This window comes from Podarcis gaigeae, assembly GCF_964106915.1.
Source record: "Podarcis gaigeae genome assembly, chromosome: 2".
Taxonomy (NCBI): Eukaryota; Metazoa; Chordata; class Lepidosauria; order Squamata; family Lacertidae; genus Podarcis; species Podarcis gaigeae.
The window spans coordinates 121633235-121647533 of NC_139679.1; the positions used below are offsets into that span (position 1 = coordinate 121633235).

Genomic DNA, 14299 nt, shown 5'->3' on the forward strand with positions numbered 1-14299 from the left:
AGGAAAAAAACACACTTTCTGAGCAGTAGAAATGGATTCCCACGAGAGGTGGCGGACTCTCCCTCCTTGGAGGTTTTTAAGCAGAGGTTGGACGTCTGTCCATCAGGGATGCTTTAGCTGAGATTCCTGCATTGCGGAGGGTTGGACTAGATGGCTCTTGGGGTCCCAACTCTGATCTCAGGAATTCCCAGATTAACAGCCCAAAGGGGGACGTTTCTCCCCACGATGGGTGTCGTGGAGGAACCCTAGCCAGCTGCGTAGGACCATTTGACCAGGGTGGGTGGGATGGTGGGGGGAGAGAGACCCCCCCAGCTGCTCCTCACCTGCCTGCCTTTTACACTCTCCCTTTATTAGCTGGGGGGGGGGGTTACCCCTGCAAAAGCCCACTGCCCAGACTTGCACTGTCCTTTTCTCCCTTCCACCCACGACCCCCGCCCCTCCCCCATTCTGCACCCACCAAATGCTTGTCCTCTAGGGGAAGTGTGGGGCGGTGGGTTTGGCAGGCAGGAAGTGAGTGCCCACCCTCTTTAGGAGCCTCTCTAGGAGGTCGGGCACTCTCTTTCCCTTAACCCTTCATCCCCACCCCACCCTCTTCTCCTCCATCATCCAAAGCTCAAGAGAAGGCGGTTCCCCTCTTCTCTTCTTGCCAAGCAAGAGAATTTCAGGGGCAATTCTTCAGCAGCAGGTGTCTGCAAAACAGAGGCTTCTGCGCTCCCCTTGCTTGTTTGTCAAGGCTAGATCTACTCAGAGTAGACCTATTGCATGAGTCTGTCTGCAAAACAGAGGCTTCTGCGCTCCCCTTGCTTGTTTGTCAAGGCTAGATCTACTCATAGTAGACCTATTGCAATGAATCTGTCTGCTAAACAGAGGCTTCTGCGCTCCCCTTGCTGTTTGTCAAGGCTAGATCTACTCAGAGTAGACCTATTGCAATGAATGAATGCGAAACAGAGGCTTCTGCGCTCCCCTTGCTTGTTTGTCAAGGCTAGATCTACTCAGAGTAGACCTATTGCAATGAATCTGTCTGCTAAACAGAGGCTTCTGCACTCCCCTTGCTGTTTGTTAAGGCCAGATCTACTCAGAGTAGACCTATTGCATGAGTCTGTCTGCAAAACAGAGGCTTCTGCGCTCCCCTTGCTGTTTGTTAAGGCCAGATCTACTCAGAGTAGACCTATTGCATGAGTCTGTCTGCAAAACAGGGGCTTCTGCACTCCCCTTGCTGTTTGTTAAGGCCAGATCTACTCAGAGTAGACCTATTGCATGAGTCTGTCTGCAAGAGGCTTCTGCGCTCCCCTTGCTGTTTGTCAAGGCTAGATCTACTCAGAGTAGACCTATTGCAATGAATGAATGCAAAACAGGCTTCTGCGCTTCCCTTGCTTGTTCGTCAAGGCTAGATCTACTCAGAGTAGACCTATTGCAATGAATCTGTCTGCAAAACAGAGGCTTCTGCGCTCCCCTTGCTGTTTGTCAAGGCTAGATCTACTCAGAGTAGACCCATTTCAGTGAATCAAGTTTGCAGCCACGCTTACTCGAAAGTAAGCCCCGTTTAATTAAAGGGTTTTGGATCGCGCGCGCACTAAGTTTCTTCTGCCTTGGGAGACAATGCAAGAGTGCGCTCCCCTTCGAATATTTTTTTTTTTGGACTGCAACTCCCATCAGCCCCTAGGCACCACGTGCTGGCTGGGAGCTGATGGGAGTTGTAGTCTAGCCCCCCCCCAACCAATCACGGAAGGGGATCAAACCCTTGTAAAGCCGACGGCGGCTGCTGGAGGGCGCATGTGTCCAGTAACATCCTGCAGCAACGCAGCTGCCCCTCCAGGTTATAAAGGGTTAAAGCACTTTGCTTTTATTCCTAGAAAGGGCACTGACTGGGTGGGGGGGGGGAGAAGGTGTCACTTCCTCCTACATTTGGAGAAAACCTGGGAGGAGTCTGGCGCCTGGAGGAGGAGGAGGAGGAGGAGGAGGGCGGTCCTTCCCCACTGGTAAGAATGGGGTGGGCGGCTGGGCGAGGAATCCCTCCAGACTGGCAAGGTAGGTGGGTGGGTGGGTGGCAGCTCCCTGGGACCCTGGGTGCCCGAGCACCCACAACAAAATCCCGCACGCTGCAGGGCACCCACGGCCCCGAGCACCCACGATCGCGGGGCCAAACTGGCCCTCCTGGAAGTGTTTTGTGGGTGCAATGGATCAGGGGGCAGGCTGCCTGCTTTGCGCGCACGCAAGGCCCCCCAGATTGGATCTGGCTTGGAAAAAGCGCCCTTCCCCACGGGGGCAGGAGACTGGGGCTGGCAAAGCTCTTCCCAGGACCGACGCGTCTCCGCTTCTAGTTTGCTGCTTTGTTGTTGTTGTTTAGTCCTTTAGTCGTGTCCGACTCTTCGTGACCCCCTGGACCAGAGCACGCCAGGCACTTCTGTCTTCCACTGCCTCCCACAGTTTGGTCAAACTCATGCTGGTAGCTTCGAGAACACTGTCCAACCATCTCACCCTCTGTCGTCCCCTTCTCCTTGTGCCCTCCATCTTTCCCAACATCAGGGTCTTTTCCAGGGAGTCTTCTCTTCTCATGAGGTGGCCAAAGTCTTGGAGCCTCAGCTTCAGGATCTGTCCTTCCAGGGAGCACTCAGGGCTGATTTCCTTAAGTATGGAGAGGTTAGATCTTCTTGCAGTCCATGGGACTCTCAAGAGTCTCCTCCAGCACCATAATTCAAAAGCATCAATTCTTCAGCGATCAGCCTTCTTTATGGTTCAGCTCTCACTTCCATACGTCACTACTGGGTTTGCTGCTTTGCCTGCATGCAAAAGTCACCCTCCCCAGTTCCAGCTTTTGGGCAAAATCTCAGCGGCAGAGCAAAAAAAAAGGCCTCCATGCAAAGGGATCAGGATTCAGTCCTTGTCTCATTTAAACCCGAAAGAACTTGGGCAACAGACTTTGGAGGGACAATGACGCTCCGGATCCGCAAAGCAAAGTCGTAGGTAGCTCTCACAAAGAGCGCAAGGAGTGGCAACAGCTCTCCAGGATTTCACTAATCTTGTTCGTGAACTTGTGGGGGAGAATGCAGCAAATTAAAAAAACCCCAAACCAATTGAGAAATATGCCCCCCCCCCCCAAATCAGAAATTTAAACTGTAAAGTGTCACAGCCAGGAAGGACAAAAGTACAAAAGTACAGCACAGCTCCAAAAGGATAACAAAGTTTTAATGCATACAAAGGTTGTATTTACAGATAATAAAGATTCATAAAACTTAAAAGTATTCTCCACCTGTGAGTTCGAAAGATTGGATACTGTCTTAAACGAGTCAGGCATTTTGCATATACTGTTGGCACTGAGTGACAATGTGTCTTTATATTTGTATAAGATACAAAATCACACCATATATGGAAAAAAAACATGTCATTTGAGCTCTGACTTTTAGATACTTTTAGTTTATGATATATCTTGATTTGAAGAAGGGCAATTTGGCAAAAGCTTGAATACCAGCAATCCAAATTGTTAATATTAAAGGGCTTCCAGAATTTTTGAATCTTTGTTTTTTTCTTTTGCCTTCTTATGTTGGCATGTTTGTTTGTTAATAAATCCCTTTTTCAAAAAGCAAGTGAAGAAAGCTGCATATCAATAAAAATACAGTACAGTTAATAAAAAGAACCCTTTCCAGGACTCAGCCAGTGTTTAGCTGCTGAGTCATACAGGATTTTTCACCTAGATTTATTTTGTTAAATCCATTGGCGAGGTGATGAATGTTTCTTAGCAAGATGTTTTGATCGAAGCCTGCTTCTGATTCCCAATGTGTTGTTTTGTGCAGGAAGAAAGCCTTGTAGGACTGCAAGGAACATGTGATGTGTCCCAAGAACGACTCTTCGTGAAGTTTGAAGAAAGGGCTTCTGGGCCCAGTCCTGCAATGGACATGCTTGGCCCAGTGGGGCAGAGATCAGGCAAAGGTTGTGATGCCGTCCAGGCTGGGAGTCCCAGGGAATTCTGGGAGAGAACAGTGCAGAAGATCCCAGGTAGGAAGGACTCTCTCGCCTCAGACTCTCAGCACCAGCAGTTCAGGCGTTTTCGTTACCAGGAGGCCAAAGGACCCCGAGAGGTTTGCAGCCGACTCCACCATCTCTGCCGTCAGTGGCTGAAGCCAGAGACACACACCAAGACTCAAATCCTGGACCTGGTCATCCTGGAGCAGTTCCTGGCTGTCCTCCCCCCGGAGATGGAGAGCTGGGTGAGGGAATGCGGAGCGGAGACCAGTTCCCAGGCGGTGGCCCTGGCCGAAGGTTTCCTCCTGAGCCGGGCAGAGGACAGGAAGCAGGAAAAGCAGCAGGTGAGCGAGACAGTTTTCATTCAGGTCGTTTTTCATGAGGCACAGAAAGTGGTCAAAAGACATTGCATTTTGTGGAAGGGAAAGCCAAACCTTCACGTTGTGATTTGGGTAAAAATGTGCTCAAGACTCTTTTTATATATATCGTCCAAAACTGGTTTGAAGGTCATGATATCGGTTTCATAATTTTTGACCTTACAGTACGATATGATATTGTCATTGTCCCATACAGAACAAAGAAATTGAAAAAATCTACATCAGACATTCAAAAACCAACAAGCCTACTATCCCAGCTATCCCAGCCTGGTTAACCCCCTAAAAACTCTGTTACCCCATAATTCAATACAATATACTCCCACAGAGACTACCTTAAAAAAGGTAAAGGGACCCCTGACCATTAGGTCCAGTCGTGGCCGACTCTGGGGTTGCGGCACTCATCTCGCTTTATTGGCCGAGGGAGCCGGCGTACAGCTTCCGGGTCATGTGGTCAGCATGACTAAGCCGCTTCTGGCGAACCAGAGCAGCGCACGGAAACGCCGTTTACCTTCCCGCCAGAGCGGTACCTATTTATCTACTTGCACTTTGATGTGCTTTCTAACTGCTAGGTTGGCAGGAGCAGGGACCGAGCAGCGGGAGCTCACCCCGTCGCGGGGATTTGAACTGCTGACCTTCTGATCGGCAAGTCCTAGGCTCTGTGGTTTAACCATGCGCCACCCGCATCCCCAAAGACTACCTTACACCACGTTTAAACCAAAATCGCATTTGGATAGAAACTGTTTCTCAGGCAGCTAGTCCTGGTCTTTATAACCCTGTACCTTCTTCCAGAAGCTGAAAGAGATCATTTCCGGGGTGCGCACTATCCTGCGCTATCTCTGCAGCTTTCTTATGACACCTGGCAATCTTATCCCAAATCATGGGGTGGGGGTGTGTGCAAAAATCGCAATGCGGGGGAAACCGTGAAGGCAGACAATGCCTCTGTCTAGCTCAATCCTTATTTCAGACGTGCTATATCAGTATATTGTGATGTCCCGCTGGTGATATCTTGCAATGTTGAAAACCAGATGTCACCCAGCCCTAGTGGATAGAATGTTGGAACCAGGGTTCAAATCTCCTCTTGGCCATGAAGCTCGCATGGTGACCTGGGGCCTGTCACTGCCTCTTAGCCTAACCTACCTCAAAGGGTTGTTGTGGGAATTAAATGGGGATGGAGGGGAGCCATGCATGCCATCTTGAGCTCCATGGGGAAAGAGATGCAATAAATACGTAGTAACAACAATAATAGCAACAAAAATATTTATAACAATCATATGGTACTGCTTTAAAATAGTACAGTGGTGCCTCGCAAGACGAAATTAATTCGTTCCGCAAGTCTCTTCGTCTTGCGAGTTTTTCGTCTTGCGATGCACGGTTTTCCATAGGAATGCATTGAAAATCAATTAAGGCCTTCCTATGGAAACCGCCTTCCCCCGACCTCTTCTGGCGGGCGGCATTTTAAAATCGCCCGGGACAGCGGAGGACTTCTCCGCTGTCCGGGGCGATTTAAAAGCCCCTGGGAAGGCAAGCAGGGGGGACAAAGACTTTTGCCCCCCGCCTGCCTTCAGAAGAGGTCCAGGACAGGCTTCGCGGACCTCTCCGCAAGCAGCGGGAGCGCTCCTTGCGGAGAGTTGCCAGCGCGCCCAGGCTTCGCGGCCCCGCCGCCCGGCTTCGGGACATCGTTCCGATGCCGGGCGGCGGGGGGAGGCTTTCTCGCCCCGCCGCCCGGCATCGGGACGATGCCCCGAAGCCGGGCGGCGGGGGGAGGCGTTCCTGCCCCGCCGCCCGGCATCGGGACAATGCCCCGAAGCCGGGCGGCGGGGGGAGACTTTCCCGCCCCGTCGCTCGGCTTCGGGACATCGTTCCGATGCCGGGCGGCGGGGGAAGGCGTTCCCGCCCCGCCGCTCGGCTTCGGGACATCGTTCCGATGCCGGGCGGCGGGGGGAGGCGTTCCCGCCCCGCCGCTCGGCTTCGGGACATCGTTCCGATGGGGGCGGCGGGGGGAGACTTTCCCGCCCCACCGCTCGGCTTCGGGACATCGTTCCGATGCCGGGCGGCGGGGGGGAGACTTTCCCGCCCCGCTGCTCGGCTTCGGGACATCGTTCCGATGCCGGGCGGCGGGGGGAGACTTTCCCGCCCCGCCGCTCGGCTTCGGGACATCGTTCCGATGCCGGGCGGCCGGGGGAGGCGTTGCGGCCCCGCCGCTCGGCTTCGGGACATCGTTCCGATGCCGGGCGGCGGGGGGAGACTTTCCCGCCCCGCTGCTTGGCTTAGGGACATCGTTCCGATGCCGGGTGGCGGGGGGAGGCGTTCCCGCCTCGCCGCCTGGCATCGGGGCATCGTTCCGATGCCGGGCGGCGGAGGGAGGATTTCCCGCCCCGCCGCCCGGCATCGGGGCATCCTTCCGAAGCCCGGCGGCGGGAGGAAGTGTCCCCGCCCCGCCGCCAGGCTTCGGAGGAGGTCCGAGGACAGCGGGGAAGACGCGCTGCGCTTCCCCACTGTCCCGGAGATTTCCCTATGGGCTGTCGTCTTGCGAAGCAAGCCCATAGGGAAATTCGTCTTGCGAAGCGCCTCCAAAACGGAAAACCCTTTCGTCTAGCGGGTTTTCCGTCTTGCGAGGCGTTCGTCTTGCGGGGCACCACTGTACCATAATTTCTAGCAATGCAATAAGGTACATGGCCACACATCATTCTGTTATTCTGTGTGCCAACAATACTGGAGTCAGCAAAACATTTGCTGTGTGTCTGGTAAGATAAAGGGACCCCTGATCATTAGGTCCAGTCGTGGACGACTCTGGGATTGCAGCGCTCATTTCGCTTTACTGGCTGAGGGAGCCGGCGTCCAGCTTCCGGGTCATGTGGCCGGCATGACTAAGCCACTGCTGGCGAACCAGAGCAGCGCATGGAAACGCCCTTTACCTTTCCACTGGAGCGGTACCTATTTATCTACTTGCACTTTGACGTGCTTTCGAACTGCTAGGTTGGCAGGAGCAGGGGCTGAGCAACGGGAGCTCACCCCGTCGCGGGGATTCGAACCGCCGACCTTCTGATCGGCAAGTCCTAGGCTCTGTGGTTTAACCCACAGTGCCACCCGTGTCCCAGTGTGTCTGGTAGCAAACCATATATTGTTGCTCTTACAGCTTGAAATCCTGAGAAAGGCACCTCCTCTCTGTGAAAAAGCTCCTCGTTGGCTGGGTTTATGGTTCTATTGCAGGGGTGAGAAACCTTTGGCCCTCTAGATGTTGCTGAATTACATCTCCCATCAGCCCCAGGGAGGGTGGCTAATGGCCAGGGAAGATGAGATTCATTCAGCAATGTCCTGCAACTGCTCTTAACCCATCTCCCTCTTCTTTGTCTGGGATCTGGGCTCCTGTCTCAGGTTCAAGGGACCATCACGGAGGTGGGCAAGGAATCCCCTGAATCAAGGGAGAATCTGCCGGTAACCTTCCAGACGTCGCTATCTGGGGAAATTTTGCCGGATAATCAAACTCGGGACACGTCACTGGGTAAGGAAGGATTTTGAAAATCTGTTGCCTTATCTCATTATGTGTTGTGCATCCCTCACAGACAGGTATAGCTCAGTTGGTATTATTATTATTATTATTTTATTACCGTATTTTTCGCTCCATAGGGCGCACCGGACCATAGGGCACACCTAGTTTTTAGGGGGGAAATAAAGGGGGGGGGGAAATTAGATAAAAGATATCGCACAACCTCGTCGCCACTCCTGGAGCTTGCAGGGCTGGGTGCTGGGGGCGGGGAAGCCTGAGTTTTCCCCGACCCCAGCCCCCAGAACAGGCAGCTATCTGCAAGCCTTCCGAGTGCAGTGGGAACTCCCGCCGCGCTCAGAAGGCTTGCGGATGGCTGCCTGAAGCCTGGAGAGCGAGAGGGGTCGGTGCGCACCGACCCCTCTCGCTCTCCACGCTTCAGCGAAAGCCTGCCTTTGCTCCATAGGGCGCGCACACATTTTCCCTTCATTTTTGGAGGGGAAAAAGGGTGTCCTATAGAGCGAAAAATACGGTAGTTAAATTTGAGTATCGCCCTAGATCTTTGGGTGGTAGAGCATGAGTAAGATCTCAAGAGACGTCTGTTCGAGCAGTTGGACAAAAAATGGTTGGCCTTCTAACTTTACAGTTACTTTACTTTTAGGTTACAATTCACAATTCTGCAGGGGAAGGCCCTTCTGTTAAATAAATTCTCTTTATCACACCCCCTTCATCATTTTGGTTGCTCTTTTCTGAACCACCATCAGGAAATGTTTCATTATACACCTTTAGGCCAGGCAAAAACATTTCTTTTCAACTGGGCCTTTGGTTGATCTGATTTACATCCTATGCCCTTTTAAAATGGTTTTTTTTCCAGTTGTTGTTTTATTTTCATTAGGTATTTTGTGGTTTTATATCTTGATTTTGTTCTGTGAACTACCCTGAGACCCCTGGGTATAGGGCAGTATATAAATTCAAATGATGATGATAATAATAATAATAATAATAATAATAATAATAATAATAATAATAATGTTGCCCTCAACTGAAAAAGAGGTTTTCCGCACTGACTTTAAATAATGGGTTTTCATTCCAACCTCTCACCCCCCTTACCACCCATTTCCCAGCAGGAAATGGAATAACATCACTGAAGCTCCCTACGACATCACCTTTTCACAGCGGAGCAGAAATAGACCCTGAGCAACCGACTGAGGTAGGAAAAGGAGATCATTGGCAACTATGTGGTGGGGCTTAGAGCAAGCAAGCTGTTCCTCTTCTGAGGGAACTCTGGAAATTGTAGGCCTGTGAAGAAAAGTGGGAGTCTCTTAACAGCGCCAAGCAGTCTTGTTGTTGTTGTTGTTTAGTCGATTAGTCGTGTCCAACTCTTCGTGACCCCATGGACCAGAGCACGCCAGGCACTCCTGTCTTTCACTGCCTCCCGCTGTTTGGTCAAACTCATGCTGGTAGCTTCGAGAACACTGTCCCACCATCTCGTCTTCTGTCGTCCCCTTCTCCTTGCGCCCTCCATCTTTCCCAACATCAGGGTCTTTTCCAGGGAGTCTTCTCTTCTCATGAGGTGGCCAAAGTATTGGAGCCTCAGCTTCAGGATTTGTCCTTCCAGTGAGCACTCAGGGCTGATTTCCTTCAGAATGGAGAGGTTTGATCTTCTTGCAGTCCATGGGACTCAAGAGTCTCCTCCAGCACCAGAATTCAAAAGCATCAATTCTCGGGCAATCAGCCTTCTTTATGGTCCAGCTCTCACTTCCATACATCACTACTGGGAATAAGTAGTCTTAGCAGACTACAATTCCAGGAATGCTTTGGGGGAAGCTGTGGTGTGGATGAGGCCTGACTGGCCGTGGGCTTCCAGGATTTGCAGTCTCCCTAACCCTGCCTGGAGATTCTGGGGATTGAACCCGGAAGCTTCCGCACGCCAGGCAGAAACTCTACCATTGAGCTATGGAGGAGGATTTACACATCCCTTAGTCCTCTGTTAATTTAAAATGTTTTCTTCCTCTTCTTCTTCTTCTTCCTCCTCTAGGTTCTAGTGTCCTTTGAGGAAGTGGCTGTGTATTTCACCAACGAGGAGTGGGCTTTGCTGGATTCGAGCCAGAAGGCTCTGCATAGGGAAGTCATGCTGGAGAATTCCCGGAGCGTGGCCTCACTCGGTAAGGACCCTTCTTTCGTTTTACGAACCTGAATAGAGCCTGGCTGGTGGATCCAGCCAACTCCGAGGGCCTTCTGGTGGTTCCCTCACTGCGAGATGAGGAAGCTACAAGGTACCAGGCAGAGGGCCTTCTCGGTAGTGGCGCCTGCCCTGTGGAACGCCCTCCCATCAGATGTCAAAGAGATGAAGAACTACATAACTTTTAGAAGACATCTGAAGGCAGCCTTGTATCAGTGTGCTGGGCCCAGGGGTAACCCGTGAAACGTGGTCCAGGACCGGTACAAAATCCGAAGGTTCCGCTAGGAGTCATTCTGACAGGGCCAAGGCAGGACACGAGGCAGGAAACCAAAAAGGACAGGTGCAGGATCTGGCATACAGCAATGTTGCTCCCGCAACCTGGGGCGGGCTCCAACAGCCTTTTATCTTTGTCGGGGTAACGGCTGGTCCTGATCCCCTGGTGACCCACCTCTCTGTTTCGCCCGAAGTCAAGCACTCCTCCTGCAAGTACTCAGGTCTCTCCTTCTCTCAGACCTTAGTCTCTGCAGCTCGGGAGACGTCGGTGAGTTACTAGACCCAGGGGCCGCCTCAGCCTCCCCTGACCCAACCGGTAGTGGAGAAGCTATAAGCCCAGCTGAAGGCAACGAGGTAATCCCCACATCTGGAGCCAGGGCAGGCTCAGGCCCCTGACTCGGCCCAGCTGGTGTTTGTTGCAGGGGAACAGACTGGGCAGACTGGGACTCTTCAGGATCATGCCCCAGACTTGGTTCAGATGATGTCTGAGGCAACGGATCTGGTGCAGACTGAGACTCCTCTGGTTCTGAGTCTGAGTCCGAGTCCCAGGCCACCACAATCGGGAAGTTTTAAATGTTTGATGTTTTGCTGTGTTTTTATATATGCTGTAATCTGCCCAGAGTGTCTGGGGAAACCCAGTCCGATGGGCAGCATAGAAATAATAATTATTATTATTATTATTATTATTAGTCTACTCCAGCATCCTGTTGTCACAGGTGCCAGACAGATGCCCCAATAGGAAGCCCACAACAACTCTCTCCCTACTTGTGATTCCCAACAACCGGTATTCAAAAATATTTACTTCCTCTGGAGGTAGAACATAGCTATTGTTGTTAGTAACCATCATGGCTAGTTGCTGTCGATAGCCCATGAATTTGTACAATCCCCTTTTGAAGCCATCCACTTCTGTGGACACCAGTGGCTCCTGGGGAATTGGGTTCCATAGTTGGACTATGTGCTCTGTGAAGAAGTCATTTGAGTTATCTGTCCTTCCAACATTGGACTCCCTTCCTTGGAAGTTTTTAAGCAGAGGGTGGATGACCATCTGCCATGGATGCTTGAGCTGAGATTCCTGCACTGGATGGCTCTGGGGGATCCCTTCCAACTCTACAATTCTGAACGATTATCCAAGCCTTCCCTTAAAAATAAAGTACAGTGAGGGGAAAAAAGTATTTGATCCCCAGCTAAATTTGCCCCTTTGCCCTCTGACGAAGAAATGACCAGGCCATAATTTTAATGGTAGGTTTATTGTAGCTGTGAGAGACAGAATAACAACAGGACTGTTACAATTATGGACTGGTCATTTCTTCGTCAGAGGGCAAAGGGGCAAACTTAGCAGGGGATCAAATACTTTCCCCTCTCACTGTAAGATTCCAGTCCTCGTGCTTCTAAATCGCGTGTAGGGAACCTTTGGCCCTCTGGACGTAGCTGAACTACAATTCCCATCAGGCCTAGCAAGCATGACCAATGGCCAGGAGTAATGGGAATTGTAGTTCAGCAACCTCTGGAAGACTACAGGTTCCCATCTCTGGTTTAGAGTATTAGATTAGCTTTAATTCAGCAGGGTGTGTGTGTGTGTTTGTGTGTGTGTGTGTGTCTGTGTGAAGCAGAGCTACTCATGTATTACTTCTCCACAACAACGCACTGGACGCCATCCATAATCTAAAGCTTATTTTCTTTCTGGTGCTGTTAATGGGTTTCTCTTTTTTTAAATAATAATAATAATAATATTTTATTAAATTTTACAAAAGTTAACAACCAACAAAAAATTAACTAAAATCACAAAAACAACAAACAACACACATCAAAAATACAGACAGAAAAACAGAAAAAAAGAAAAACATAAAAAAAGAAAATTTAGCATTAAAAAAGCTCTCTTTCAAATTAATACCCTTCCAAATCTTATTTTCCTTACTTCCACCCGCCTTCCTTTCTTGTATTCCATTTTAAATATTAATTCAGCAAGATCATTTATTATTCAAATTCATCCTTTATCCTTCCCTTTGTACTCTTATTTATCTTAATCACTAGAACCCCTTCATTTCATTTACAATGCCCTTAGCATTCATAAATTTTACAATATTTTTGTAGATAAACTTTAAACTTCTTCCAGTCCTCTTCCACCTGTTCTTCTCCTTGATCTCGGATTCTGCCGGTCATTTCTGCCAGTTCCATATAGTCTATTACCTGCATCTGCCATTCTTCCAGGGTGGGTAGATCTTGTGTCTTCCAGTGCTTTGCGAATTAATGGATTTCTCTCTTCCAGTTGAAGGGTGGGATAATAAGGATGACGACGAACTCTGTGCAGCACCATCCGAGAGAAACAAGCTTCAAGACATGGATGAGAATTTCAGAGATCAAGAAGGACCAAATAAGCAGGAAGAAAACCAAACCAAAAAGTGGGGGAATAAATCTTTGCCTGGGCAGAACTTTGATGAAATCCCAGTTCAGCAGCAGAGACGAAAAGGAAAGAAAAAGAATGTCTGCTCGCTGTGTGGGAAAGTCTTCAGCCGCAAATCACACTTCAACGTCCACATGAGGATCCACACAGGCCAGAAGCAGCATAAGTGTTTGGACTGCGGAAAGAGCTTCCGGCAGAGAGCGCACCTCACCTCCCACCAAAGAATCCACACGGGAGAGAGGCCTTATAAATGCTTGCAGTGCGGGAAGAGCTTCAGGGAGCGTGCACACTTCACCGTACATCAGAGAATCCACACAGGGGAAAAACCCTACCAGTGTTCGGAGTGTGGAAAGAAGTTTACTAGGAGCACAAACCTCGCTTCCCACCTGAGAAAACACACGGGGGAGAAACCCTATAAATGCCCGGAGTGCGGAAAGAGCTTCAGGCAGCTTGCGTACCTTACTTCACACCAGAGAATCCACACCGGAGAAAAACCGTATCAGTGTTCGGTGTGCGGAAAGAGCTTCAACAGGAACACAAACCTTACCGCCCATCTGAGAAAACACACGGGAGAGAAACCCTATAAGTGTGCTGTATGCAGTAGGAGCTTTTGTGATAAATCAGGCTTCAATATACACCAGTTGATTCATTCAAAGGATAAGCCGCATAAATGTTTGGTGTGTGGGCGAAGCTTTATTCGGCGTTCGCAGCTTACTTCCCACGAAGGAATCCATACGGGGGAGAAGCCGTATAAATGCTTGGTGTGTGGAAAGAGCTTCCACCGGAGCTCCAACCTTACTTCCCATCAGAGAATCCACGCAGGAGAGAAACCGTATAACTGCTCAGAATGTAGCAAGAGCTTTTACGACAGGTCGCGCCTCCTTATTCACCAAAGGACTCACACGGGCGAAAAACCCTATAAATGCCCGGAGTGTGGAAAGAACTTCAAGTGGCATGCAAACCTTGCTTCTCATCAAAGGACACACGGAGGAGAAAAGCCCTATAACTGTGTGGAGTGTAGCAAGAGCTTTTATGACCACTCCCACCTTCTTACACACCAAAGAATCCACACGGGAGAGAAACCTTATCAGTGCTCGGTGTGTGGAAAGAGCTTCAGCCAGAGCTCGAGCCTTACTTCCCACCTGAGAGTCCACACAGAAGAGAAACCCTATCAGTGCACGGAGTGCGGAAAGAACTACACTCAAAGAAGAAACCTGATCAGACATCAGAAAATCCACTCGGGAGAAAAAACATACCAATGTCTGGAATGCGGAAAGAGCTTTTATGATAAGTGCATGCTTAAGAGACACCAAAGAACTCACAGAGGGGGCAGTGAACCCATCATGTCTTGGAGTGTCGAAATGGCTTCCGATGGAGAACCGATTTTACTTCCTCTTGGTGGATTCACACCAGAAAAGCAGTATGTGATTTGAGACTGAGTAACCAATCCAACCTTAGGAGCACTAGAGAATTCATATTGGACAGAGGCTTTCCCCTCCCTTCCCTGATAAATACTTGGGGTATTCTCAAAATAAAAAAAATTCCTTCCAGTAGCACCTTAAAGACCAACTAAGTCAGTTCTTGGTATGAGCTTTCGTGTGCATGCACACTTCTTCAGATAC

The 14299-nt window shown here is 50.1% G+C and overlaps 1 protein-coding gene across 1 annotated transcript; it reads left to right on the top strand.

The window, feature by feature from the left end:
• Positions 1 to 1878: 1878 nt before the first annotated feature.
• Positions 1879 to 14198, top strand: LOC310837462 (uncharacterized protein). Its single transcript, XM_083724088.1, has 6 exons — positions 1879 to 1979; positions 3792 to 4304; positions 7713 to 7839; positions 8949 to 9031; positions 9860 to 9986; positions 12543 to 14198. The coding sequence occupies exons 2-6, from the start codon at positions 3888 to 3890 to the stop codon at positions 14108 to 14110; spliced, it is 2322 nt and encodes a 773-aa protein (XP_083580214.1). The 5' UTR covers positions 1879 to 1979; positions 3792 to 3887; the 3' UTR covers positions 14111 to 14198.
• The last annotated feature ends 101 nt before the right edge of the window (positions 14199 to 14299 follow it).

Excerpts from the sequence above, each read along its gene's own strand:
- LOC310837462 (XM_083724088.1), top strand. The coding sequence starts at position 3,888 with ATGGACATGCTTGGCCCAGTGGGGCAGAGATCAGGCAAAGGTTGTGAT. Across the intron at positions 7,840-8,948 it reads AACTCGGGACACGTCACTGG|GAAATGGAATAACATCACTG; the intron begins GTAAGGAAGGAT and ends ATTTCCCAGCAG. Across the intron at positions 9,032-9,859 it reads ACCCTGAGCAACCGACTGAG|GTTCTAGTGTCCTTTGAGGA; the intron begins GTAGGAAAAGGA and ends TTCCTCCTCTAG.